This window comes from Epinephelus lanceolatus, chromosome 16 (assembly GCF_041903045.1).
Source record: "Epinephelus lanceolatus isolate andai-2023 chromosome 16, ASM4190304v1, whole genome shotgun sequence".
NCBI classification, from domain to species: domain Eukaryota; kingdom Metazoa; phylum Chordata; class Actinopteri; order Perciformes; family Serranidae; genus Epinephelus; species Epinephelus lanceolatus.
In genome coordinates this window covers 22,636,354-22,663,437 of record NC_135749.1, presented here as the reverse complement: position 1 = coordinate 22,663,437, position 27,084 = coordinate 22,636,354, and the positions used below count along the sequence as shown (strand labels likewise).

Here is a 27,084-nt window from a genome sequence, read left to right as displayed (position 1 = left end):
TTTGTTTACCATCACCTGAAACTAACAATCACTGTGTTTTCATTACCTCACAATGAGATGTTTATATCTACATACAGAGCGCAAATTTATATTTCGAAGGTATGATGCCCTTCTCTCCCTCTGATTGTTGCCTTCATTGCTTGAATTGGTTAGGTTTAGGTAAGAAGAGTGAAACTGGTCAGGGTTAGGGTAAGAATGCTGCTCTCATGCATTGTTTGTACATTTTCCTACAAAAAGTAATCCACCAAAATTCGTAAATATCCTCCATATTCATGAGCCAGTGCTTCGTGTATAACCCACATATTTGGGAGGGCTGTGATCCCGTGACCAATGCACTGAGGGGAGTAAAGAAAGAAGCAGTTCCATCAGGAGGCAGGTGATAGATGGGTCACAAAACACAGGACTTTCTCCAGGAGACTGGTGTTCAAAACTGTGTGAACTTTGAGTGAACTATGAAACATTTAAAGGTACGTCCTAACCATACTTCTTTTCCTAAATCTAACCACAGTAACTTTACATATTTAAATCTAACCTACATAACTTTACGTCAATTATGTTACATCATTTATGGGACACTAATTCATAGGATATTGTACGAGCCGCTGTATGAGGATATGTTAAAAAATGTCAGGATGAGTCGATCAAAGGTAGAATAAGGTAGGGCTTTTCATGCCTTTGCTTTACTAGGAAACACAAAATTTGCATATTGAGTGGGTCCTCTTCCACAGAGTCAGTAATTTTTACAGTAGCCTAGAAAGGACAAAGACCACTTTTCGCACTGGCCACTGTCGTTCTCCTACACACTTGGCAAATGGGAAAAGTTTCAGTTCTGCAACTTCACCACTAGATGCCACTGAATCCTACACACTGGACCTTTAACTCTCGGCAAGTAAGCAAATAAACATAATCCTAACATTTTGAACCTTTCCTTTAAGGAATGTATTCATGGGCGCATTTATGGAAGAAGTATTTTTTATGCATATATGCAGTTATGAACACATTAAAATAAAAGTTTTGATAAAACATCTCAACAATTTTTTTGTAATTATTTTCTTTACAACCTATCTATGCTTTAATGGGATTTTTGAAACTAAGGTGGTTTAGCAAATTCATATTAGAAAGTTTAAGCTGTTGAAATTAGTCTGCAAAAATGTAAATGTTAATGTACGATGTTTTTCTTAATTAAGCGCATAATCCCACTCCATGAACTAAAAAAAACACATAAAGTGAAGCCCTGTAGTTTTTTACAGTGTGTCAGTGTAAACTTGCAGCAGGTACGGAAGCGCGGCGGTTTACCCTCTGAAACGGGGTTGAGCGTTAATGAGTAATTCATTTTGTTCGCGGCTGACCTGAAGGCTCCCTGTCCTGTCCTGTCCTGTCCTGTCCTGGCTGCAGCTGCATCACCAGCCCGGGCTCTTCTCTCAGGAGGGAGGGCACGTCCACCGCAGGGCGGAGGAGGAGGAGGAGGAGGAGAGAGGTGACTGGACGCAGTTATGCCAACAAGCCGATTATTGAAGGCTACTGAGCCCTCTCTGTCAATTTGCGTCCGACCTCTCATGGTCAAACAAAGGCGGATATAATTCATCTGAGGCGCACGTTTTTGTTTCTTACAGGGAGGAGGATTCATTCATCTCAGGAAAGTACTTTTTTTAAATCCAACTGCAACTTTTTATGGATTTATATTGTGTGGAGAAAGCTATGGTTTCTGTGATATAGACTTGCAATGTGTAGCCTATGTGTTAATCTGTAGACAGCTAACAGTGTACTTAGGGCTGTATTGTAGTTGCTGTGGTGTCACTGTTTCATAATTTTAAACCCCTGCAGCTTCATGTTTTTTAATTTTTGCATCCTGGATAGTGTTTTTTAAAGGAGGTGAACACTGAAATAATGCATCCAATGGAAATGGCAGCTACAGTGAACTTTAAGTAAACTTTCCACCAGGCCCGTACAAGCCAAATCGCAGGGACAACAGATCCCTTTCTCTTCTGGTTCAGTTTAAAGCGCATGGTGTGAAAATGACCAGCCTCTCTAGGAGCATAGACGACCAGAGAGGCGCTGGCGAGAGCCCGTCTCACAAACCCGAGATGTCCAGGTACCGCAGCTGGAGCAGTCTTCGCTTCTCAAGATGGAGAAGCGGCTCCCAGAGGACGACCCCGCCTGGCACCCCCTCACCGAAGGTAGAGAAGAAGGCCGATGTGACCAGGACGCTCCTCTCCTTGGTTCAGACTCACAATGATGACTACACAGCAGATCCAGATGGTCTGCTGGACATCAACGAGGAGGGCGAGGGAGACAGTGATAACCCCCCATCTGACCAGTCCACCTACTTCCAGAAGCAGTTTGTGTCCATGCTGCAGCCCGGGGTCAACAAGTTCTCCCTGCGCATGTTTGGCAGTCATAAAGGTGTTGCTGCTGAGCAGGCCAGGGTCAAGAGCTTTGGAGTGTGGATCATCCACCCATACAGTGACTTCAGGTAATGATGAGGTCATCTTCATGGTTTCCTAATGTCCTCTTAATGGTCCTCTGTGTAGGATTTAGTTACATCTAATGGTGAGGACAGCAGATTGCAACCTGCTGAAACTTCTCTTATGTGCAAAGTGTGAAGTCCCAGTTAGAATTTCCTCAGTGTTCATTGTTCAGGAGGTTTCTCCTCTCCAGGACAAAAGGACCAGGTGATTAAAACCAATAACATGTTACAAATAAGTGTTTCTGTTTGGCGCATCACAGACGGATGGCAAGCCTAGCACCTGCAAATATGTGCGCACTGTTTTCTCAGACAGTCCACCTTGTTTCTGATGCAGGAGTTAGGGAGGTTTTTACTGGGAGCCGAATTACTCGCAGAGGTCTCCTCCTCTTCAAAACATACAGATCCATTGATTTAAACCAATGAAAACACTAAATAAAGCAGTTTCACGTTACAAATCAGTGTTTTGCTGACACTGTTCTGCATGTCCGAGACGGATGGCTCACCTTCCCAAGTTCCTTTGTGCTTACCTTTTTTCTCTGATAACTTAAAATCCAGACGTTCAGGTGGTTTTTACCGTGAGCCAAATTACCTGCAGAGGTCTCTTCCTCTCTAAAACAAATGGACCTGGTGATGGAAACCATTACAAACACAGACTCAAGCAGTTTCATGTTAAAAAGTGTTTCTCTGACGCTGCTCAGTGCGATGGCTGATGCAAAAGCACAAATGGCTCAATCTAGAGCCGGTGTGTGGTTTGTCTGTTGCAGACAGGCTGCTTGCCCATCACCTGCAAATTACGCTACTGTCAAAACATGGTGATGCAACAAGACAGAGTCCATGAACGAGGACCCGCTCCCTACGTAAATATAAATGGCTCATTCTAAGATAGCAAAAATAACGATTGTTATTTTCAGGTGATTATACACCAAACAAAATATACTTATTATATTGTATTTCTGGCATTATATCCCCCAGATCCTACACACTGGACCTTTAAATTTAGTGCTGTTCATGAGGAAGTTCGTCTACATTCTACACAATAGTGGAAGGACATGCATGGGTGAAAACACAAGTCAGTAACCTTCTAACACAATAGTCTTCAAGTCGTGATTGATATTCTGTTAGCTTCCCTTGAAAGCATCCAGTTTTCATCCAATCAAACAGCCTGTGGCAGTGCTCAGATCCAGTTTTTCCAAGGGCAGACTTCAGTACAGCAGCTGATGTCATGGTCCCTCGCACATGGTAAGGCGATGAAGGGATTTGATTAGTAATACAGTATATAGGACAAGATCATCTGGATTAATAATACCACCGGTGACTCCCTCTCTCTCTCTCTCTCTCTCTCTCTCTCTCTCTCTCTGTTCAACAGGAGGGAGAACTCCATTCATTGATCCTGTCAGTTTAAGTGATCCAATATATTCCATTTGAAAAAAATTTTTTTGCTCTGGTTTGGCCTCAGTTTTGGAGGATTAATGAGATCATTCAGCTTTTGGGCCTGAGCAACATCTTAGCAGCGATGCTCCAAACAATCTGTCTGTGTGGTGACTAATAATAGCTGCCATCAAATTTAAACAATTTTTAAACTTCAGGCCCTACGCCAGACAGAGAGGATAACCCCGTGCAGAGGGATTATTGCCCAGAAGAATCCCTATAATTCCAATCTTGCTCTATTATGCAATAATACACAGACAGCTGAGGGGGGGGATTACCGAAGGCCTGCTCTCCTTAAACCGTATGCTCCAACTTTCCCTTTAAAATGGATGAGTTGGGAGAGCACATTTTGGGTGTTCAGCTTTTCTGTTTAGTGGTTAAAGTTGGATAGAAGGTTTCTTGCAGTATTTTCGATCCAATTTCAAAGCTGGTGAATAAGCAGATTTGTTGGTTGATAGATAGATAGATAGATAGATAGATAGATAGATAGATAGTGGGAGACAGACAGAGAGAGAGAAAGGCATTTTGGCTTTTATTCCGAGGTGGATGATAGACAAGTGATAGGAAATGAGGAGAATGAGAAGGGAAAATTACATGTAACAAAGGTCCCTTACTAGAATCCAACACAGGGTGTTGCAGTCACATTATATGGTACATGTCGTGTGATGGACTTGGAAGTTTCATTTACACGATGGCCACTATGTCAAATGGCTTTAAAGTCCGGCGCACTTCCTGGGGGCCAGGTTTTGTAGCCTTGTGTTTGGCATTCTAGCCGTCGTCATTTGGGTTTTTTGGAGCAAGAAGTGACCATATTTGTAGAAGAGGGTGGAGCTGTGGAGGAGCAAGGGGTGGATCTGACTTAGAAACCGAGTGTTAAGTTTAGGTTTTTGGCTGAACCCCAAAGCAGAGACGGACGCAGGTGTATGGAAACAGAAGTTTATTGACGAAGGGAGAAACAAAGCTACAGGCAGTGGAAGCAGGGTGACGACTGGCTAGGAGGTTGTCCACCAGTGAAGAGAGATGGCTCTCAGGAGGTGACACAAGGGCTAAGCACATGGAAAACAGGGCAAAAATACAAGTAAGCACAAAAAGTCACGAGGCACAAAAAACTCAATTAAGAAATCACTACTGAAGGAATATTGGGAAAGAGAACGCTTGATATTACCCACTCAGATGGAATTATCTGGCAGAGTAGTGGAGTGAAGACCACGTATATGTAGGCAGGTTGATGAGCTGAGTGGAAACAGGTGTACTTCGTCAGCTGCAGTGGGAAGAGCCAGAAAAGGAAGGGGGAAAGGGAGAACACACAAAATCCACCCAAAAACCAAAACCAAAACAGAATCATCACACCAAGGATACTATCCACAGACAGCCTGTCGCTCAAAGCAGCCCACCCATGTTTGTTGAGATTAGCTATAAAGACCAAAACTGTTTTTTTTTTTTTTTTTTCAGGTCACAGAATGAATCTATATCTGATAAATCTGTTACAATTGAATCCATGCCATAATAATCTGGGCTGCTCTAATTGCAATTATATAACAGTTAGTTCCAACAATTAATATGATTGGACACTTCATGAGTGCTGATACAGAATATAACATCACTGGGACTTTTAACCATACGTAACACTCCGCTTTCCGCAGGTGTTCCAAACTGTTAATTATATTAACAGTAGGTGTAATTACATTAACAGTTGGTCGTTATCTGACGTTACCTTAGATTATACCAAATTTAACACCACAAAGATGACCATATTCCCAGAGATAACATATGAGTTCAATTATGTTAATGTGATGATAGTAGTTTTAAATTCCATGCTGACTCCGACCTGCATTCAGTGTCTCTGTCCATGGAAGCAGCCGTCTGTCCTCTCAGCTCCTGGGGAGGACAGAGGCAAACTGCCTTCACCAGGCTGACTGACAGCAAAAATATACTGAACCAAAATACCTTCATGTCAGCCCCATGGGAAGAAATCAGCAGTGTTTGTATTACTATTGATTAATTGATTTTATTTCCAATCTCACTGTAGCAAGTGAGGGGAATCTATCGCTTACAGACAGACTGGGAGCTGATCAATCAATGTAGATACATCAATAAATTATTAACAAATACAGTGGGATATCACGCAGGGGGTCTGTGCAGGGGGTTATTGTGGAGACAACTAAAGCATTTCACTGAAGCATAACTTGAAAATGACGTGGTACTGTTAAATTTCTGTTGAGCGCTACTGCGGCCTTGTATCTACAACCGAATTACAGTCGTGATGATATTCAGAATAACAGCACTTCCTCTTGTTAAACTTGGTCTTCAACAATCTGAATTAAATATTAGGCCAACAGAGAAACATTTATGCAATGATATTAGATTTCTTTAGGTAATACTGTAGATTTGGGGGCTTTTGAGAAAACATTTTCAAGCCAGCACCCCCTGTTCAGCCCGAGTCACAGGATCACCAGAGTCATTAGGGTTCATCTTCTGAGGAGCATGAATATTCATTGAAATTTTTATGGCAATCCATGTTATAGTTGTTAACATATTTCAGTCTGGACCATCACTGTCATCCAGCCACACCACTAGCATGGCTTTCAAGGGTAATAATGACAGAAAAATGGCAGATAGTTGAGCTAAAACTAAATCAATTTTATAAGCAGATTCAATCCTGTATTCAGATTAAACATAAAATGCTATATAATCACAGTCCCATTCATATTCCACCCACGCTGTTATTACTAGCCAACACGTCTAAAGGTTTTTGTACAGCAGAATTAACTGCTTCTTGGTACACACACACACATACACACACTTCATGTAAACAGACATAATGCTGTCTAGACTCTTTGGTGGAGTTATTAGCAGGAAGCAACCACTAATCTGTTGCAACATGAGAGGAGATAATAAGTAGTTATGTAAAACAGCATGTAGACGCAGATGACATGGATGCAAGAGATTGATGACGGGATCAACGTGAATGAGAATGAGGAACTAATCTATCGCTTCCTGTACCTCTGCCCTCAGTGGCTTAAGAAGATGGTCGTTTTCTCACAGGGTTCATATTGCATTCACTGGAGGTTGACGGTAATCAAAAATATACTGGTACATATTCTGTTACTGTGCCTGTGTAATGAAAAGAGAGACTGAGAGTGAGACAGAGAGCCACACGATGTGATTGACACTTGATGGAAACAATCTGTAAGGAAACCCAAACCATGTACCTGTGTTGTATAACGAGACACTAGAGACTTATAGGAAAATGGGACTTGTATGGCATGAAGCAGACAGTGCAGACGTCTCGGCTTCAACGTCCTGAAAGCAGCAGGCTGTCAGTCATGCGCAGTCGTAGTAACGTTTAGCTTTTCCACATTGTCTTCATATTGAGCCTGAAGAGGTAAATACCATGCATTTTTAATGAGAGGGGGTTCCTCCTGTGACAAGAGCTCGTTATGAGAGCAAGGGTCACTCTGAAATGGGTCATTCCCTGGATGGCACACTGACTTTCTGACTGGATGATATCACTTGACCTTGATGGCTTTTTCAAAGTCCGTAACTTAAAGGAATACTTCACCCATAAAATGATCATTTGTATATCAGTTACTCACCCCAGTTTACATTAATTTCATAATGAAAACTTTGTTGTTTTTGCATGCCTCACAGTTGAATGGAAAATCCCAAAATGTAGAAAATTCTTAATGAATTGGTGTAAAAGGGGTCCACATTTAAGAACAGAACATTAAAGCATCTGTTTACAAACTCGTGCAGTATGATCCAAGTCTCATATAACCAAACACATGTATTTAGCTTAAACCTTGCCACTACAGGGTTCCTACAGCTTAAGGCAAGTTAGATTTAAGACTCTTCAAGACTTTTTCAATGCCACAAGAAGAAAAAAATTGTCACATAAAACTGGGAAATACCTGGCGTTCTTTGGCCAGTTTTCATGGCAATTTCTTATTTCTCACTTTGCATGTGAGATTTCACTGTCTTAAATCCATCGTGCCGAGTTTGAAAAACTTTTTGCATTAAATATACAAAGTCTCATATGTATTACCACGTTGCGAAATCTTGGTTAAATAGCCATTTTTCGTGCATTTGCACTTCACCATTTTGTCCAAGGTAAAGTGGCAGCTAGCAGACAGAGCATCTTCTGCTCTGAGCATCCCAGCTAGCAGCAAAATGTGAGTGTTGTTTGTTCCACTATCCTGATCTGTGTAACATTAATGTGAGAGGCATTCAGTCAATTATTAGAAAAAAGATACCAATTATTGTAAGATTTTATCATTTAACATTCCCATGTCTTTGCATTTTTTAGACTTTTGAAAAATAAATTTAAGATATTTTAAGACATTTCAATGCCTTTTCAGACTCCTTAAGGATTCACAGGAACCCTGCATTCAAAACAAATCCAAATGCGAGTAGTGCACCTGGGCAAGCATGTGCATTTGTGCTCAGTGGAATGCACAAGCAGAGTTCAAACACGTTTGCCCAGGTGCGTTAACTGTCTTTACATGAGGCTTTTAAAGTGGAAATGTTTCAAATAGTAAAGTCTTAGCAAAAACACATGTGTTTGGGAAGTACTGAGCATACAACTGGAGACATAAGACCTGCATTAAACCACAGGAGTTGTGTGAGAAATTGTAAATGGATGTTTTGATATAGTTTAGCTGTTGTTGAATATGGTAACCCTCTCCTTTAATTCATCAAGAATTTTCTACGTTTTTCGATTCCTCTTTCATGGAAGCATGTGAAAAAAACAGTTTTCCTCATAAATACAATGTAACACGGGGTGAGAAATTGATATACAAATGATTATTTTGTGGGTGGAGTATTCCTTTAAAAGAATACTTTGGCAGTTTGGGCCCATTTGTTTTCATTCTTTCTCGCTTTTATATCTTGTTGTATAATTCATACACAAACAGAAACGCTGTGATTTAACGGGGCCACTGGCGAGGCAACTAGATAAGCCAAATATCTCTTTTCACCAGTTCTTTACTTAAAGGACAGACATGCGAGTAGGATCAATCTACTCATTTATCTAATCATATTTCCAAAAAGTATTCCTTTGTGTTGAAACTCTGTAACTTTCAGTGTCAAGGGAAATATCAGTGAGAGCACTGCTCTGTTTTTCACATCTGGAATGCATGTAATGCGACCTCGCTGTATGTCACCGGTGTGTCTCTATCAAGTTACCGTATGATAAACAGTAGAGACACACTGACGCACCCGCAGCAAAACAAACGCTGCCTGGGTGACACCAACAGACCCCATAACAATTCATTTATCTGTTATGTGAACAGATTTCGTCTATAAGCCCTATGCTGCCAGCAGGGATAAGGCCTTTAACCTTGGCGAAGCTCCCTGAGCTGCTTCCTGAACTCTGAACTCAAAGAAGTTCAAATCGGGCGATTAACTTGACAACCAGCTCCATTACCAGGATTTACTCATATCCGTACACACACATGTATATACCAAGAACACTTAAATGTATGAGCCAGTTTGTGAAGCTTGTACATTATCGATCACACGTAAATATTGTCATTACCATCATTCCTACATTTTATTTATTGTTTCTTTGGTTATGAATCTCATAATTTAATTCAGCAGAACTTTCATGTTAGCCTGCAACAGACAGACTAGAAATAGGAATATTCAATTTGTTTCTTTTCTTTGAATATTATTATTTATTAACAATTTAGCAGCACCTGTACTTACTAGTGGTAACAGCAAATGTGGTTTTCAGCTCACAGAGCTCTGGGGCAGCAAAGCGAACTGTTGTCGTTTTAAATAAGAAGTCAGGCAATCATTTGGCCTTTTTCCATCATTCTGTGAGCAATCGTTATTTGATTTCACGCTGCACACGACATGTGTCTGTGGACAGCAGGGCATAGTCAAAGGAGTTGGTTATCTCGCTATGGTTGAAGGTGTGCAGCCTGTTGCATGCAGCTTTTCATCTAACAGCTTGCTATAGCTCCATTACTCCCTACAATATTTAAAACTGATCAATGCCAAAAATGACCATTTATTGTTTAGTTAAAGGGGACATAGTGTGCTTATTTTAATCAGGAAAAAGCTGATAGCAGGAATGAGCAGCTAGTAGCAAGAGGGAAACGCAAACCTGAAAGACACTGTAAAGATGAGCAACTGGGGAGACATGGAATTGTGCGCCCTCCTTGCCTTCGCAAACGAAGAGGCCATTAACCGTCAGATGATGGGGATGGTGAAGGATGGGCCGACTTATGAGAGAATCGCCGAAGGACTGACCAGCCGCGGCTTCCCTCCCACGTCACGGTTTAGGTCAAGCACTGAGCTACATGTTTTGTTACTTGCTTACGCCCCCAATTGCCCCGAAAAAGGCACATTCTGTATAAACAAAAGTAGGCAGGTGGCATTTTGCTGCACTCCCCGATTTTGATTTTATACTGCCACACTGATTGGGCTTTCCTACAAATTTGCACATTTCCTAAAGGGCTTTAGTGTCTCTGCACTGTCATTGCAGCCAGGGAAATGATTATCATAGAGTATAGCAGTCACCAATAAAAGCTTCTAAACACAAGTGGACATGTTCCAACAGGAATAGGATCTGAAATAGGGGCAAATTTTACAACAACCAGGATTACATGTTGCCCTGATGTTAGCATGTAGCTTCTCTTCGCAGTGTTTGTAATGTAAACACATGCAGTAGTGAGCCAGGAGCGCAAGACCATATAAAAAATCCAGCACACTATGATGTCATACTGTAGCTAAAGTGCAAGAGTATTCAGAACGGTCTAAAGCCGGAGGTTTTTGTTTACAGGTATTACTGCTACATAGATTTTCTTCAGTATTTGAATCTTTGGTCACATTTAATTTGATCATCCTTCATTGTAAAACTATATGAGACACAAAATATGGAAAATCATAAGAAGTCCCCTTTAAATACTTTTAATGTGAAGCTGCAGTTGTAGAAAATGTTTGGTTTTTATCCACAAATGTCACCAACAACACCCAGTTATATTACTGCAAATATATAAAATAAAATACACACTGTCCAGCTCATTTATACTGGATCCAACTTCGGCTGTCACTCCTTGTCTTGAGCAGAATTCCATTGTAACTACACTGAGCGTGACTTGGACAGCATTAAGTGCTTAAATAAGAAGCAAAAACCTCTACTTGTGAGGTCAGTGGTTAACAGAACCCTTAGTATTGTAATAATAAGGAGCAAAACATTCATTTTTAATGTGCACTCTTATTCGGAGTATTCAGTTTGTGTATTCTGACAAAGAACTGATCTGTGAGCACTGCAGACTCGTCTTTGCTGTTAAATCCTGTGCACAATGGACACTGGATCTATCTGTATAGCAGTAGTGGAAAATGGTTTGGGGTTTAGTTGTACATAAAATGCTCACTGCTTTATATCTGGATGTCTTCAACCTTCCACCACTCGTGTTCTGTCCAGGTTTTACTGGGACATTGTGATGCTCCTGTTGATGATGAGCAATCTGGTCATTTTGCCGTGGGGCATCACCTTCTTTGAAGACCAGAACACCATGCCCTGGATCACCTTCAACGTCCTCTCTGACACTCTCTTCCTCATGGACCTGGTTTTCAATTTCCGCACGGGCATCCCGGGAGAGGATAGCCACATCATCCTGGACCCCAAAGAGATCCGCATGCACTACCTGCGCACCTGGTTCATGGTGGACTTTGTCTCTTCCATCCCCGTCGACTACATCTTCCTCATCGTCGACCTGGAGTCCCGGCACGAGTCATCTGACGTGTACCGCACTGCCCGCGCCCTCCGCATTGTGCGCTTCACCAAGATCCTCAGTCTGTTGCGTCTTCTCAGACTGTCTCGCCTCATCCGCTACATTCACCAGTGGGAGGAGGTAAAGGAAGGAGTAGAGGCATAACTCCCTGCAGACATACAAACATCAGCTATTCAACTTTTGTCCAGTTTAATGTCTCTTTCCTCTATACCACTTTCTCTCTCAGATTTTCCACATGACTTATGACCTGGCCAGTGCTGTGGTGCGTATAGTCAACTTGATCGGTATGATGCTGCTGTTGTGCCACTGGGATGGCTGCCTGACCTTCATGGTGCCTATGCTGCAAGAGTTCCCCCCAGACTGCTGGGTATCCAAAAATAACATGGTGGTGAGGACATTAATAAACATACTCACACACATGACTTATGATATGTATAAACATGGAAAACTTGGAAAATATCTATGTTCTAATTATGGGGAAAATTTCATTTACACTGAAGTGAATACTTATTCATTATTTCATCATAATCTAAAATCTCATTCTTGATATATTGTATGCTGAATTGTATTGCCTGTTACGGTCACAGCTTGTTCAGCTGACCTGCTGTGCACTGACCAAAAGATCAAAAAATTGAGTTAATGATTGTGGGAAATGCACCTTTTTGCTTTCTTGCCAAGAGTTAACTGATAAGATTGATACCACTCCCCCATCTTTCTCATGTAACTCTGGTAGGCATTGGACTATATGAAAATTTCACATCATGATTATCCACGCCAAACTAATTGCAATTCACAAATAATCCTGATAATCATCAAAATATGCTTAAAACTCTTAAAGTGGCACTAAAATACAGTGGAATCACTTAACCTTATGTTTTGTTGAAGGTATACCATGCAGGATGGTCGGTTACCATTTGTAAACACTCTCACTAGTGAAAGTGACAGGAAAACCCGACCTCGGATTCAATCTTGTTTGGCGTTTTGCTTTGTTACATATGCATTTTTCAGGGCAGTTTCTCTTGAATGCCTGCTGCTTACTGGCCCTGGTTGCTACCTTTTTATAAAGCCCCCACCTCAGCTGAGCGCTGTGAGGGTACACGCCCTTAAACATCCTGAACACAGAAAATAAGAAAATACAGGCAGAGGGCAGAGTCTCTGCATAAAAATACACCACGGCACTCTTCTCGTGGGTTGTAAGTGATGATTGAGAGGGGTTATGTTACTTCTGCATGAGTGTATACTTTGTTTTTTAGGAAAATCCTACATGGGATATTTTTTTTTTGTGAACATATTTTTTTGTGGGGAAAAAAAAAATCATTCAAAGCCAGCACTTTAACTATTTGAAATGGCATCATATCTTTTGATATGAATTATGCCAGTACTTGATTAAGATCTGTTGCCGTTTTTGAGGTTGATGCATAGAGATGTGCAGAGCCTCCTTAGTTACCTAGCAGTCTCTTTGGATGCTGCAAAATATTCATGATTATCCTGATAATGGAAATTCCCCCAAAATCAACATATTGTGAGTGTTTTTTATCGTAATCTCCAATAAAATCATATCTTCCGATTCCTAAACTGCAGCAAGCAAGTGAATAAGTGTATTTCCCCAAACTATTTCTTTAATTTCAAGTGCACCAACTGTGTTTATTGTCCTTATAATTCATTAGAAATGATATTATTCAAGGAAACTTTTAGGAAATTATTACGATCTGTAAAATAATGTTACCAAAAACTTCACTTATGCTGCATTCGTTTGGCCTCTCAGCCAATTTAATTATGGTCATAAAGTATATTTTTTTATTACAACACCACAGTAACCTCTTGCCTTGTTTTTTATTCCTTCCCAGAATTCCACATGGCACCTTCAGTACTCCTACGCTCTGTTCATGGCCATGAGTCACATGCTGTGTATAGGTTACGGTGCCCACCCTCCAGAGGGCATGACTGACGTTTGGCTCACCATGATCAGTATGGTCGTGGGGGCCACGTGCTACGCTATGTTCCTTGGTCACGCAACTAACCTGGTCCAGTCATTGGATGCATCACATCGCCAGTATCAAGAGAAGGTAACCACCTCTGCACTGACTGGAAAAGATTAACAGACTAAAACATTTTGACCTACAGCTTCAGTTACTTTGTGCGCAATATGTCCCAGGAGCTTCACGTGGATGCTAATGTGACTCTGGCTGCGAGGTTTAATATCACAGCCATGTTTTATATCACAGGCTTGCTTACTACTCGTACTTTATTCGTGGAAATTGTGCCAAATGCCTAGAGAATATGTGTATTATCTAATGGATTTTGTGGCCTTACTGTGACCCTTTCTGGGGATTTTCGCAAGATAAAGCAGCTCGCATGATAGACAAATGGCGGCACCTTTGTTTTGGATCACCGTTCGCTAATGCCCATTACAAATGAGTTTGTAATCCACTTTAAATGGGGGGGAAAAAACTGCAAAACAAATAGAGTAAATGCATAATTGTTGTACTCAGAAATAATTCAGCAAACACATGGTAGGAAATGTGACTAAATGTGACATCTGACATCAGCTGTGTGGAATTTCACTTGTGTTCTCATGAAGGTCAAATCTCCATGTGCTTTGTACAAATGTTTTCAGTATAAGCAAGTGGAGCAGTACATGTCGTTCCACAAACTGCCGGCAGACGTGAGACAGAGGATTCATGATTATTACGAGCAGCGATTCCAAGGCAAGATGTTTGATGAGGACAGCATCCTCGGCGAGCTCAGTGATCCACTGAAGGAGGTGTGTTAGTTATTAAACCTTCCATTTGACTTCCTGTTTCTGGCCTTGTCTCAATTCCTTTCTTTTATTGACACATGTCCAAAAGATAAGTTATCAATTATCAAAAAAGTTGCTGATTATTTTTCAGTGAAGTGACTTATTGTTTCAGCTCCAAATCAACTTTTACCCAGTTAGAATTCCCTCAGTGTTCATTGTTCAGGAGGTTTTTAATGTGGGCCGAATTATTCGCAGAGGTCTCTTTCTCTCTAGAACAAATGGACAACAAACAGGTGATTAAAACTGGTAAAAACTCTGAATAAACCAGTTTAACATTAAAAATCAGTGTTTCCCTTACCCTGTTTGGCACATTGCAGATGGGAAACTAGCCCAGAACTAGCTAATGTGTGCTCACCTTTTTTCTCTGATACCTTAAGATCCAGACATGCAGGAGGTTTTTACCAGGAGCTGAAATATCTGCAAAGGTCTCTTTCTCCCCCATAAAACAATTTAAACCAGTTAACATATCGAATAAAGCAGTTTCGTGTTGATAAATCCATGTTTTACCAACACTGCTCAGGGGGCCGTGAACTATGGTGGGCAACACAAAAATTAAAATGGCCCTATCAGGAGACAGTTTTCGGTTTATCCCTACTGGGCTACTGTAGAAACATGGCAGTACAACATGGTGAGCTCTGTGGACAAGGACCCACCTCCTGTGTAGATATAAATGGCCCCTAAAGTAACAAAAACACAAGTCTTATTTTCAGGTGATTATACACTAAAGAAAACACACTTATCATATTAAATTCCTACCAGTATATCCCCCTAACTCCTTTAAAAAATAAGTAAATGATATCAATAGAAAACCTAGAGATACTTTTTTTCTACTTTATTCGAAACCCATCATGTGAATAGACGCTTTTAGTTTTGTTAAATGCCACTACCACTACTCCCCATCCAAACAATTTTTACACAAATACATTTTGAAAGCATTTATATTATTAAAATATTCATTTAATAACTAGATGGTAACGGCAGTCGGCCAATCAACTGAAGAATGCTTGCGGTGATTGGCTGCAAGCAAAACCGAACAAAGAGTATCTTTTTTTCTAGATCTGGATACAAAAAGGATCAAATGCAGGTATAGTTTGACAAGTGAAATTGGAGCACTGCTTGGTACTGGGTTAATATTAGTCATTTTCACTATTTATTAATATGTTCATTTTCAATTATTCCTGGATTAACTGATTAATGTTTGGTCTAAAATGGTCAAACCGTGCCCAAAATTTTGGGGACTTGTTTCAAAACATAGTGTTGGGCAGTATGAAGTTTTGAATGCCATATTTTTCACTATTTTTAAAAGTTTCATTGACTTTAAGACTGATGGAAAAAATCAGCAAATCAAACAATCAGGAGTCACAGCACCAGCCTTGTTTTGTCTTAACAGCCAACCAAGTCCCAAATATATTTAAATTACAGTAGACAAAGGGAAGTTGCAGATCCTCACAAAATGAGAGTTAGAACAAGATTATGTTTTACATTTTTTAAATAATACAACTAATAAATTATCATAACAGTTTCCTGTTTGACTAATTGATTGACTAAGCATTTCAGCTTTCAAACAATTTTGTCATGTCTTCTCTTTTCCCTTTCTCCCCATTGTGCAGGAAATTGTCAGCTATAACTGCCGGGGCCTCGTAGCCAACATGCCACTGTTTGCCAACACCGACCCTCATTTTGTGACAGTGATCCTGACCAAGCTGCGCTTTGAAGTTTTCCAACCTTCAGACTTGATTATACGAGAAGGGACGCTGGGTCGGAAAATGTACTTCATCCAGCACGGTACCGTAACTGTCATCCCGCGTGGCAGTAAGGAGATTACGCTCAATGATGGAGCATATTTTGGAGGTAAATTATTTGAGTTCAACCTTCAAAACATTTTCCCATCAGATCTATATGAAGCTCTGTGGTTGTGTTTCCTCTTTGTTGCTGCTCTCCTGTAGTTAAAAGGGCTCTGGACGACATTCAGAGCGCATCTGTAATTCAGAGGTTGTCTACACATGGCTCTCAACATGGTGGTGGCTGAGCCTGTGTCTAGCAGCTAACGGTGCGAATAAAAAACCTTTCTACAACTATCACTGCGCAGACTGAAGTGTGCATCTACTCATGGATGAGAGGCTCATGCTCATGACAGCGCAGCAATAGATGCATGCTACCTTTTGTGTGGTGGTATGGTTGGTGGGTGTAGTTTGGTAGAAAGAAAATAGTTCCTACACGAAGCTGCCCATAACAAGTTCTGTGTATTATCTTGAGTAATATGGTCATGATTTCTGTAAAGAGACATTGCTGTTTTTCAAATGTTTTTTTTTTGGCACTTGAGCACCACAAGCCGAGTGCCATCTAGTTCTGTTATATTTAAGAGAAGGGAGACATCACTACAGCTGATATCTCCTACTCTCAACAACTCACATCAAAACAATCTAGGCTGATAAATAGCACTACAGGTAAGAGGAAAAATATGTGTTTTCGATTGTAGGATCAATTACCCCTTTAACTCTTGAAAACAGTGTATTTTCCAATGCATATACACAAACTACGGCTTAAAAGGTTGAACTGACTCTCGCTTCCTTGTTCCAGAGATCTGCCTGCTAACCCAAGGACGACGCACAGCCACTGTGAGGGCTGACACCTACTGTCGCCTTTACTCCCTGAGTGTGGACAGTTTCAATGAGGTCCTGGAGGAGCATCCTCTGATGAGGAGGGCATTTGAGAGTGTGGCTGTGGACAGACTGGGCCGGGTTGCTCGCAGACCCAGTTATCAGCCTCCCCCAGCTGACTGACTTCCTCAATAAACAACAGACTCCTGTCAGAAATGCGGAGGATATTTGTAACAAACACTGCGACAGAACTTAACAAAGAAACCTTCAATGGAAATGTTACCAACTACTGTTTATTATAGTGCTCAGTGATGGACAACCTGATGGAGACCCTCCGTTTTATTTATTAACACGTTATTGCTGCACTTGATTGAAAATACGCACCTTCAGTTGATTTAATTTTGGATCTCAATAAGCTATGTGATCACTTTGGTGTTAGATATTTGTACACATTTCATGTTAGATTAATTGTTTCAATGTTTGAATCAATGAATCACTATTTTCTTGTTTCTTTAGCAGCTGACATTTTTGGTGGTGCATGTGCTTTTTACCAATGGCAACATTAGCTTCTCCAAATGTAAATACCTCTTTAAGAATCATTTTTAGTTACATGCTTGCTTCCTGAGATTGCAGTTTCATTATCCATCGCATCACTCATATGGGATATCAGAAGCACACAGGATCACCGGCTGAGCGTCATACAGCTGTACGTAGCTCTGACTCTAATGACCCTTCAGGGCTGTAGGTTGCATCAAGTCACGTTTTAATACCAGTGTTCACTGAGGATAAGCTGCAGTGATGTAATAACTCTACAGAGTATGTTTGTACACAGTTATACATCACTGTTTAAATTTATATCTGAAGAGATAATCTGAAAAGTCTTTGCATCTCAACAGTTCAGTATTCAGTATTACAGACTTTGATTTTTCCCCACACATAGATTTAAGTTACTCACTCTCCCTTTAATTTGCACTTAAATCTGTTTTCATTTTCTGTGGGCAAGTATTTTGCAAGCATAATTCTGGCTTATTCAAATTTTTTTTAAGCAGATTATGTCGTTAATTAGCAAATAATTCTGAAGAATTTCATGTTTCCAAAGAAACTGACTCATTTTAACATATAACTGACAGACAAAACAAACATCTCATGTATGTGAGCTGTTATTACTGTGTTGATTGATAGTGTTGTTTTTTTTCAGGTAAATGTGATGCATCCATTTTACAGTAATGTAAATGTACATACATATGCATGTATGTAATTTAATATCACTTCAATTTGATTAATATTAACCCTGATGCTCAGCCTATCCTCTTTATTTAGACTTTCTAAAGACTGATCCTCATACTGATGATGTCATGTAAATACGAATATTTCTACCCTTTAAACATGAATATAAAAAATGTATTTTGACTATGACTTTGTTTCGGAGATGTTATTCATAACTGCCAATGCGCGCGCACACACACACACACACCCCCACACACACACCACAGATGAAAGATATATTTAGATGTCCCATTTAAGTAAAATAAGTAATATCACAACGTAATAAGAAAGACAAAATGATACTTGGGTATATTATTATGTGCTAGTATTGAAGGCAGAAGTTGCCATTATCTAAGGACCCTGTTGCAGTATTATAGATTATATTATATTATATTATATTATATTATGTTGTTGGGGCAGTAACATATTAATATTCTAATGATGAAGGTAGTTGAGGTGGAACTAATTTTAACTCTTAAGAAGACCCCTATGGTGTTGAGTATAGTCTGCATAGCAAAGAGTCATATTTTATCACATACAGTTGAAGGTGATCTTATATTTTGTTTATTTAAAGCCTTTTTCCGGCAAGAAATGAGTAAATATAGCTGTCAGAGTTCGAAAAAACCACACTATTTCCCTCTGAAATCACTTAGAATTGAAGTATAGCAGTAAATGCAAATACTCAGGTACTGCAGAAGCACCTCTAAACACACACACACGCACACGCTGACCTTTAGTGCGGACAGACTATTGTTATGAAATATCAATCATCGGCATGTTGTGCAACCAAAACATTTAAATAAGCCTCCATAGCGCAGCAGCTGAGCTGTGTTGTTGATGACAACTTCCGGCTGTGTCCATCCACTTCCTGTCTGATTTCGTAAACTCGGGACGAAGAGAAGGTAAGAAGGGCTGAGTGTTTGCTAACTGACTACTTATCTAAACTACTTATCATTTGATTTCTTCAATGCAGCTGCTATTGCAGCTAATAGTAACGAATTCATTGATGTGATAACAGTCTGATATTTGAATGCAGTGTCGTAAATCCGCTGCTTTTATTCTGACATTACAAGGTTAACCGCTAGCTAACTTAGCTTAGCCCCAGGCTAGCAGTAGCTAGCAACATGAGCATGGGGGTCAGTGTGTGCACTTAAAATGACACTCAAGCGAGGCGAAAAGGTTTATATGTGTCCCTGATTATTCTATTTCTTCTCAAGCGCGTTGACCTAAAGTACATCACCTGAAGGTGGACCGGTAACATTGCTTTCAGCCGCCCTTTGTTAGCTAACTCTCAACACCTGACATAACAACATCACATAACAAGTTACACAAGGTTTCTGTCGGACAGTGTTATTCAAATACATATTGGTTCCACCATAAAACATGTTAACACACATTAAACAAAGTTAATCCAGTGTTGGTTACTTTAATCGTGTTTAAATATAATGCTACTGGAATAAAATTACTGTTTTTGTTTTGATGCTGCTGCTGCATGGGTTGGAAAAGCTGTGGGGCAGTTCTGACAAAAGATTGTTATTACAGCATGACTCCTTATTAAAACACAGATGTATTATACATGTATTATTGATACATGATAGGGCAATAATAATGTACACAAATCCATGATATATCTTGCCAAGGAATATAATTTATAGATCTAAGTGGTTGATGAGTCCACTGGGCTACTGGAAAAGCAAGATGGCACTTACATTTACAGCAAGCACTCATCAGTTTGCAAATATCTCCCAGAAAGATACATGGTGAAAGTCTTCCTACATTGTTCCCCTTAACATACCTGAGTTTTGGCACCAGTACCTAACATATCTTTTCTCCATGCCTCATGTGAGAAACATGAACATGTTTTATGGTAAACCTTTTTTTTTCCATTTATTAAAAGTTCTTTCACCAATGTTAAATGGTACATATAAAGATAAATATGACTGACAAATAATTAAACACAAGAATCAGACAACACAATTCGATGCTAACTTTAAGTATTCAACAGTTTGCAATGTGTAATGCTATAGGCACATTTAATACCACTACTAATGCTACTACTTTTAGTGTAGATGATGCATGATATTATAAATAAATCCACCATGTGATTCTTCTCTGCTTAAACTTCCAGGAATACAAGGGAAACACAGTTTACTGTCTTGTATTTGAAAATGATGTGTGAATAAAGCTGTAACAATTTGTTCATTAATCAATGAGTTCATAGACAGTAAATCAATATGCAATTGTTTTGATGAGCAGTTATTCATGAAAGTAATTTTTTAAGCATCAGTGCCAAAAATTCTCTGGTTTCAGCCTGTCAAATGTGAGAATTTATTACTTTTGTTTGCTTTATATGATTGTATTCAAACTGAATACATCTGAGTTAGGCTATTGGTCAGTTGAAAAAACACTTTTTTCACTGTTGTCTAATATTTAAATGACCAAACTATCAATAAAAAAATAATTGGCAAACAATTAATTTGAATAATTAAGTTGAAGCCCAAGTAGGATTATTCTTCTTCTCTTGTTAAAATAATGTTATCTAAACTATTAATTTGTGTCATGTCAATGTCATGATATGGTCTCTCCTCCGTGCAGGAAGAATGTTGGCCCTGTCTCGAGCAGTGGTGTGTGGGGTGGCCCGTGCTCCAGCTGCGGTCAGTCAGGGTGGAGTGACCGCTATCGCCCGATTCAACAGCACAGCACAGGTACCTGGCCCAGATTTTGTTTAAACTAAAATTTAAATCGTTACAGTAAGATTAACATTTTTTATGTTTGTCTCATTTTCCCAGAGTGCTCCCAAGAAAACAACATACGGACCTCTGGCAGATGAGGACAGAATTTTTACAAACCTTTACGGCCGCCATGACTGGAGGTAACACACCTGATATTACGCTCATGTAAAATCTTAAACATAATATCCACGTTGATTCAACGGATCCTCATTCATGATACAAATTAATGTGCTGAGCAATAAAAGAAAAAGTATGCATGTTATTGACCTAAATAGTTTAAAACACACAAACCTCACCTGCTCATGCTTTTGCTTCAGGCTGAAGGGGGCGCTGAAGCGTGGCGACTGGTACAAAACAAAGGAGATCCTTTTGAAGGGAGTTGACTGGATTCTCAATGAGATCAAGGTTTCTGGCCTTCGTGGGAGAGGTGGAGCTGGTTTCCCAACAGGCATGAAGTGGAGCTTTATGAACAAGCCCAGCGATGGCAGGTCAGTGAGGACACAGATGGATGCACACACATCGGCTTTTTTATGATTGATATGTCATTTTATCAGATTCTTATAAAAAGACACAGATGTCTTGTTCAGTCTAAATGAACAGTGAAGAATGTCTATCTTCCTTAATTTGCACCAAAGTGTTTATGGATATAACTGACAATCAATTTCATCGTCAATGTATTGATCCTTCATTAAAAACTAACCAAAGTTAAAGTGGAAGGAGACAACTTTTCAGCTATCTAGCCATGCTAGCTAATGCTGTCTGCTTAACGGCTCCTCAATCATAACAGAACACAGTAACTTTTACCTCTGCTTATTTTAGTAAGGTCACTGCAACATGTTCTTTGTTTAGAGTATCAAATGGACAGTGGATTGAAGATGTTTGTTTATGGCTTCCAGTCTTAGCAAGTGTGGCCACTGCGATAGCGAGCCTTCAGTTTTCCAGGATAGTACCTGGTGACAGACAGAATTGCATGGTGTAAGCAAAGCCTATGAGGAACCAGTGTAAATGCACATTATAAAACATAAACAAAGAGCGTGTTTTCTTGCGTTTTGCTATTGTTAAATCACCAGTGGTAATAGTAACTGTTCTGTCATCATGATCAAAGAGATGATAAGCAGACAGCATGAGATAGCTAGCATGCTAGCTACTTGACAGTTATCTGTTCCACTTTAAAATTGATTAGTATTCTTTTGACGTCTTTACATACTATTTAGCTTGATATATTAGTGAGTGTTTTAAAAGACAAAGTTTTCTTTTCATCAACTTAATCCCTGCTAGACATGCGATTATTTTTTGTCAACACTGAAGAGCAGGTCAGCCACATTTGAATGGATGCTTTTGGTCTGTTTGGACTCACCTACCACAGTGGCTTCTCTGTGCTTAAAAAAATTGCATTATTTAACCCAGTTCTTATTTCCTACTTTAGGCCAAAGTATCTGGTGGTGAACGCAGATGAGGGAGAACCTGGCACCTGTAAGGACAGGGAGATTATGAGGAATGACCCACACAAGTTGGTGGAGGGCTGCTTGGTGGCTGGGAGGGCCATGGGGGCCCGTGCTGCTTATATTTATATCAGAGGAGAGTTCTACAATGAGTCATCCAACCTGCAGGTAAAAATGACAGCATGAAACCTGACATATAAACTATAAAATGATTGTACATTTCTAATGGATATTTCACATCACTTCATTGAAGAAAGAATTGCAGGCTACTCATGACTATAATAATTTGTGTATGTGCAGAAGACAGTGTAAATTTCATCCTGTTAAAGCACCATATTTTCTGCTTTTAGATAGCTATCAATGAGGCCTATGCTGCTGGACTCATTGGAAAGAACGCCTGTGGCTCTGGTTATGACTTTGATGTGTTTGTGATGCGTGGTGCTGGAGCGTACATCTGCGGAGAGGAGACTGCTCTTATCGAGTCCCTGGAGGGGAAGCAGGGGAAGCCCCGTCTGAAGCCCCCATTTCCTGCTGACGTGGGTGAGTTCCAAAGCACTAAGGGGGTTTACAAGTGTGGGATTAAAAAACACATTTTGGGATGCCGTGGGATGGAAGGTAGACCAAAAAATTCCTAAAACAAATGCAGCTGCGATTAAACCATAAAAGTAATCTCTCACCAGGGGCTCATTTATTCTATCTCGCATGAGAAAATAGATCTGTTAATTTCAAATGTTGTAACCATCGCGGCCCACGTACTTCCATATTACATTTATGTTGACGTAGATACATCCGCTCAATGTACAACAACAAACAAGGCGACAGCGGAGGGGATCATAGTAATATACCTTTTAGTGGAGGCGGCGTTGTAGACGATGGTGGCCTGTGAGGCCACTACATACATTGCAACACGTGGACGGAAAATTTGTTTCCCTATATTACTGATTTGTTTCGTTCTGCCATTCTTAAAATGTCTTGGTTGTGTCCTACAATCATGTCTCACATGAAATTCGTTACACTGACCCCACGATCTCCAGTGGTGCTGCTCCATTTTGTCCGTATCCCTAAGCTTTCAGAAAATGTGCAAATATACACCTGTAATGAACACAGAGTACAGTTGGAAGGTTCTGTCCATGTCCTTTTAAGCATCTTACTTTCAGCATAAATGAGCCTTAAGTTGTCAAGTTAAGTTAAGTTAAGTTGTGGAACTGAGAGAGAGCAGAATTCAAGAGCGTGCAAGGATGCCGTCACAAACACTGACACACGCGCACACAGCGAGAAAATGAATCACAACGAGAAAATGAATCACAACAGCCACATCTGAAAGCAGTGTACCGCGGGTGGCAGGCATTTACAATAGCGCAGAGAAGCGATGGTGGGATTTAATGCTTTATGGTGTCACCAGATGCAAAATAGGTGTCATGCTAAGAATAGGAAGTTTGCCCCTGGCTGCATGAATGCACATGCATTCAGTAAAAGTGGGCCTATTATTATTATGCTTTAGTTGTAAATGAATGTGGGAGACCAGAAATGCAGTCTGAAAGAATTTGTTTTGCACTATAACATTTGCAAGGAAACAGAAACTTATCCGTATTCACCAGTGTTATAAGGCATGACCTGAAGTACACACAAAATAAAATACTTGATGGTGGATCTACATTATAATGCTTTGTTTTCACCCAGGTAAATTAAAAATAGAAACTTGCGGATTGTTTTGTTTACCTTTGAAACAACCTTAGAAAAACAGTCATTTGATAATTGGGGCGGCCAACATTTATCTCAGCGCAGTTTAAATTGTATTACAGGATGATTTGGGACAGTGGGGAAAAAATTAAGTTAGAGCCCTGGGATAAGATATTGAAAAACATTTCTTCATCCTAATAGTTTTTTGATGTGATTCATTGACATATCAAAAAAAAATATAGATACAAGGGCATACATTGCAAACTACTGCTGGACTCTTGTTTTTCTTGCCAAACAAAAGTGGTCCTGAAATATCTACCTCTCTTCTGCTGTCTTAAAGGTGTGTTTGGTTGCCCAACAACTGTTGCCAATGTGGAGACCGTATCCGTGGCACCCACCATCTGTCGTCGTGGTGGCACGTGGTTCCTGGGCTTCGGCAGGGAGAGAAACTCCGGCACAAAGCTCTTCAACATCTCTGGCCATGTAAACCACCCCTGCACTGTAGAAGAGGAGATGTCCATCCCTCTGAAAGACCTCATCGAGAGGCACGCAGGTACACATGAGACCAGAAATGTTTCACTAAATGTTTCTTACTTGTATCATAGGAATGATTTTGAGTTCAGAATAACACATTGGGTCTCAAACTGGGTGACAGAGTGAGCTGTTTGTGATTACTTTATGGCATGAGTTACGGGATTTTGTCAAAAAAGTCTAATGAATGGAAGAAAATTCTTTTTTCTAGTGAATTAGTAAAGCCCTCCTTAAACGATTAAGTTAAACTGGTGGAAAGGGAAAACCTAAATGCATCGTTTTTTATCTGCACCAAGGGGGGCATGGACCGGGAAGATTAAGATGGCTTAACATAAGCACACAATGAGCAATGCAGTTTTTTTTACTTAATTGAAACGAACATCCATCTGGTAGGTGGAGTGCGTGGTGGTTGGGATAACCTTCTGGCTGTAATCCCCGGTGGATCCTCAACTCCCCTTATTCCCAAGAATGTATGTGAAGACGTGCTGATGGACTTTGACGGCCTCATCCAGGCTCAGACTGGCCTGGGCACAGCTGCACTCATCGTCATGGACAAATCTGTAAGTTTGTCTCCTCTGCTGCATATTTCATCATGCATGAGGAAATCATCAAACATCTGTTACATCATCTGTGGATTTATTGTTTTATGCAGACTGACATTATTAGAGCCATCGCCCGCCTGATTGAGTTCTACAAGCATGAGAGCTGTGGCCAGTGCACACCCTGCAGAGAAGGTAAGTGCTACTTCAGCGTCACTTTATCCAACAGCTGCTCTGAACTTAAAATAATACTTAACCACCAAAACAAGTCTCTGTAAATGAATTACTCACCTTGTGTTGCACTGAATCCAGCAAAACTATATCAAAACATCCGCTCGCAATCTCTCCAACAACCCAAGTCTCATTTATCCAGTCATACAACTCAGTATTTCTCCAACACATGCACTTTCACTAAAATGATACAATCTAAAACACTTCTATCATGAGTAGCGTGCCCTGAGCCTGCCTGAGCACGTGCATGCATATGAAGTCCACTTGAACAGGGTTGGAACGTATATGCGTGCCCAGGCGCGCTATTTGGCTGTGCATGAGGTGGTTTGTACTGACATGTTTTAAATCCCTAATGTTTTAGAGAAAATGCATGTGTTTAGGAAGTACTGCACATACGATTGGATAAATTAGACTTGGATTATACTGCATGAGTTGTGTGAGAGTTTGGTCACAGATGTTTTGATGTAGTTTTGCTGTTGTTAAATGCGATCCCCTTTTACTTAAAGTCTTTGAGAACATTTTGTGTATGAAGTATTCCTGTAACACTGCACACAACAGGTCTTCCAGTGTCTTTTAATACCTCTAACAAAATTTCTCTTCCATGTGCTTCTGCAGGCGTGGACTGGATGAATAACATGATGTGGCGTTTTGTGCGAGGCGATGCACGGCCAGCTGAGATAGACATGATTTGGGAGCTCAGTAAGCAGATTGAGGGACACACTATCTGCGCCCTGGGAGATGGTGCAGCCTGGCCAGTGCAGGTAAACACATGTCTATTCATCTGCATATTAAGAGGATCATTCAAAGAATTAATAGGGGATTTGACATTTTGCAGGCTGCAGTTTGTGGTACTGTGAAATTATATTGCATTAAACAAGTTTCCAATGTTTCATGCACCCCTGCTTAAGGTGGACAGCGATGACAATAGAATTTAACCAACAGCTCTCTAGCAGATTAACACAGACTGAATATAATAAGCTTCATAAAGAAAAGATTTATTGCTGGGCTGTTGTATGGGATTGCATGACATTAAGCTAGATGGTTGCTATGACGAGTAAACTCCCAACCACATACAACAACCTCAAAAAAAAAAAACTCTCTACTCTCTTATCCCATGTGCCTTTCATTTTTAATCTGAACATTAAACCTTTGCCGCCTCCCGGAATTAACACTTTCACTGCTTTTTTCCCAGTAAATATACACTGACATGCTGTTTGTATTACAGCCTCTGTCATTCTCCTGCTTTAATAATGATTAAAAATCTCTTTTTTTCTCTTTTTTGTGTTTTCAGGGATTGATCAGGCACTTCAGGCCTGTGATGGAAAGCCGAATTGCTGAACACCAGCAGCAGCAGCAGCAGCAGGCCAGGGCTTGATTCGCTCCTCCAGCTCTTTGAACTCGTTCCTCCGCCTCATTTTCCTTTAACCCTGTGCCCTTGTCATTGACAAGTTATTTAAAGCGATAATGTGCCGTCTTATCACCTCATCGTCAAGTTTTACATTGATGTGTCTGCCTTGTCTGATGAAATCACCAATAAAATTCTATGAACCTTAAACTAAACTTCTGTATTGTCTTTGTAGTTTTTGATATTAGTCTTTTTTTTAAGTGTTTTACTTTAGGAAAATA

The 27,084-nt window shown here is 40.1% G+C and overlaps 2 protein-coding genes across 2 annotated transcripts; both read left to right on the top strand.

The window, feature by feature from the left end:
* Positions 1-1,519: 1,519 nt before the first annotated feature.
* Positions 1,520-18,453, top strand: hcn3 (hyperpolarization activated cyclic nucleotide-gated potassium channel 3). Its single transcript, XM_033636210.2, has 7 exons — positions 1,520-2,473; positions 11,328-11,757; positions 11,864-12,025; positions 13,485-13,703; positions 14,255-14,401; positions 16,048-16,288; positions 17,018-18,453. Exons 1-7 carry the CDS (start codon positions 2,016-2,018, stop codon positions 17,218-17,220), a joined length of 1,860 nt encoding a protein of 619 aa, XP_033492101.1. The 5' UTR covers positions 1,520-2,015; the 3' UTR covers positions 17,221-18,453.
* A 668-nt stretch (positions 18,454-19,121) lies between these two features.
* ndufv1 (NADH:ubiquinone oxidoreductase core subunit V1) lies at positions 19,122-27,018 on the top strand. Its single transcript, XM_033636155.2, has 11 exons — positions 19,122-19,205; positions 20,899-21,008; positions 21,093-21,175; positions 21,353-21,523; positions 22,462-22,645; positions 22,828-23,017; positions 24,498-24,710; positions 25,082-25,248; positions 25,341-25,422; positions 26,074-26,219; positions 26,750-27,018. The coding sequence occupies exons 2-11, from the start codon at positions 20,904-20,906 to the stop codon at positions 26,831-26,833; spliced, it is 1,425 nt and encodes a 474-aa protein (XP_033492046.1). The 5' UTR covers positions 19,122-19,205; positions 20,899-20,903; the 3' UTR covers positions 26,834-27,018.
* The last annotated feature ends 66 nt before the right edge of the window (positions 27,019-27,084 follow it).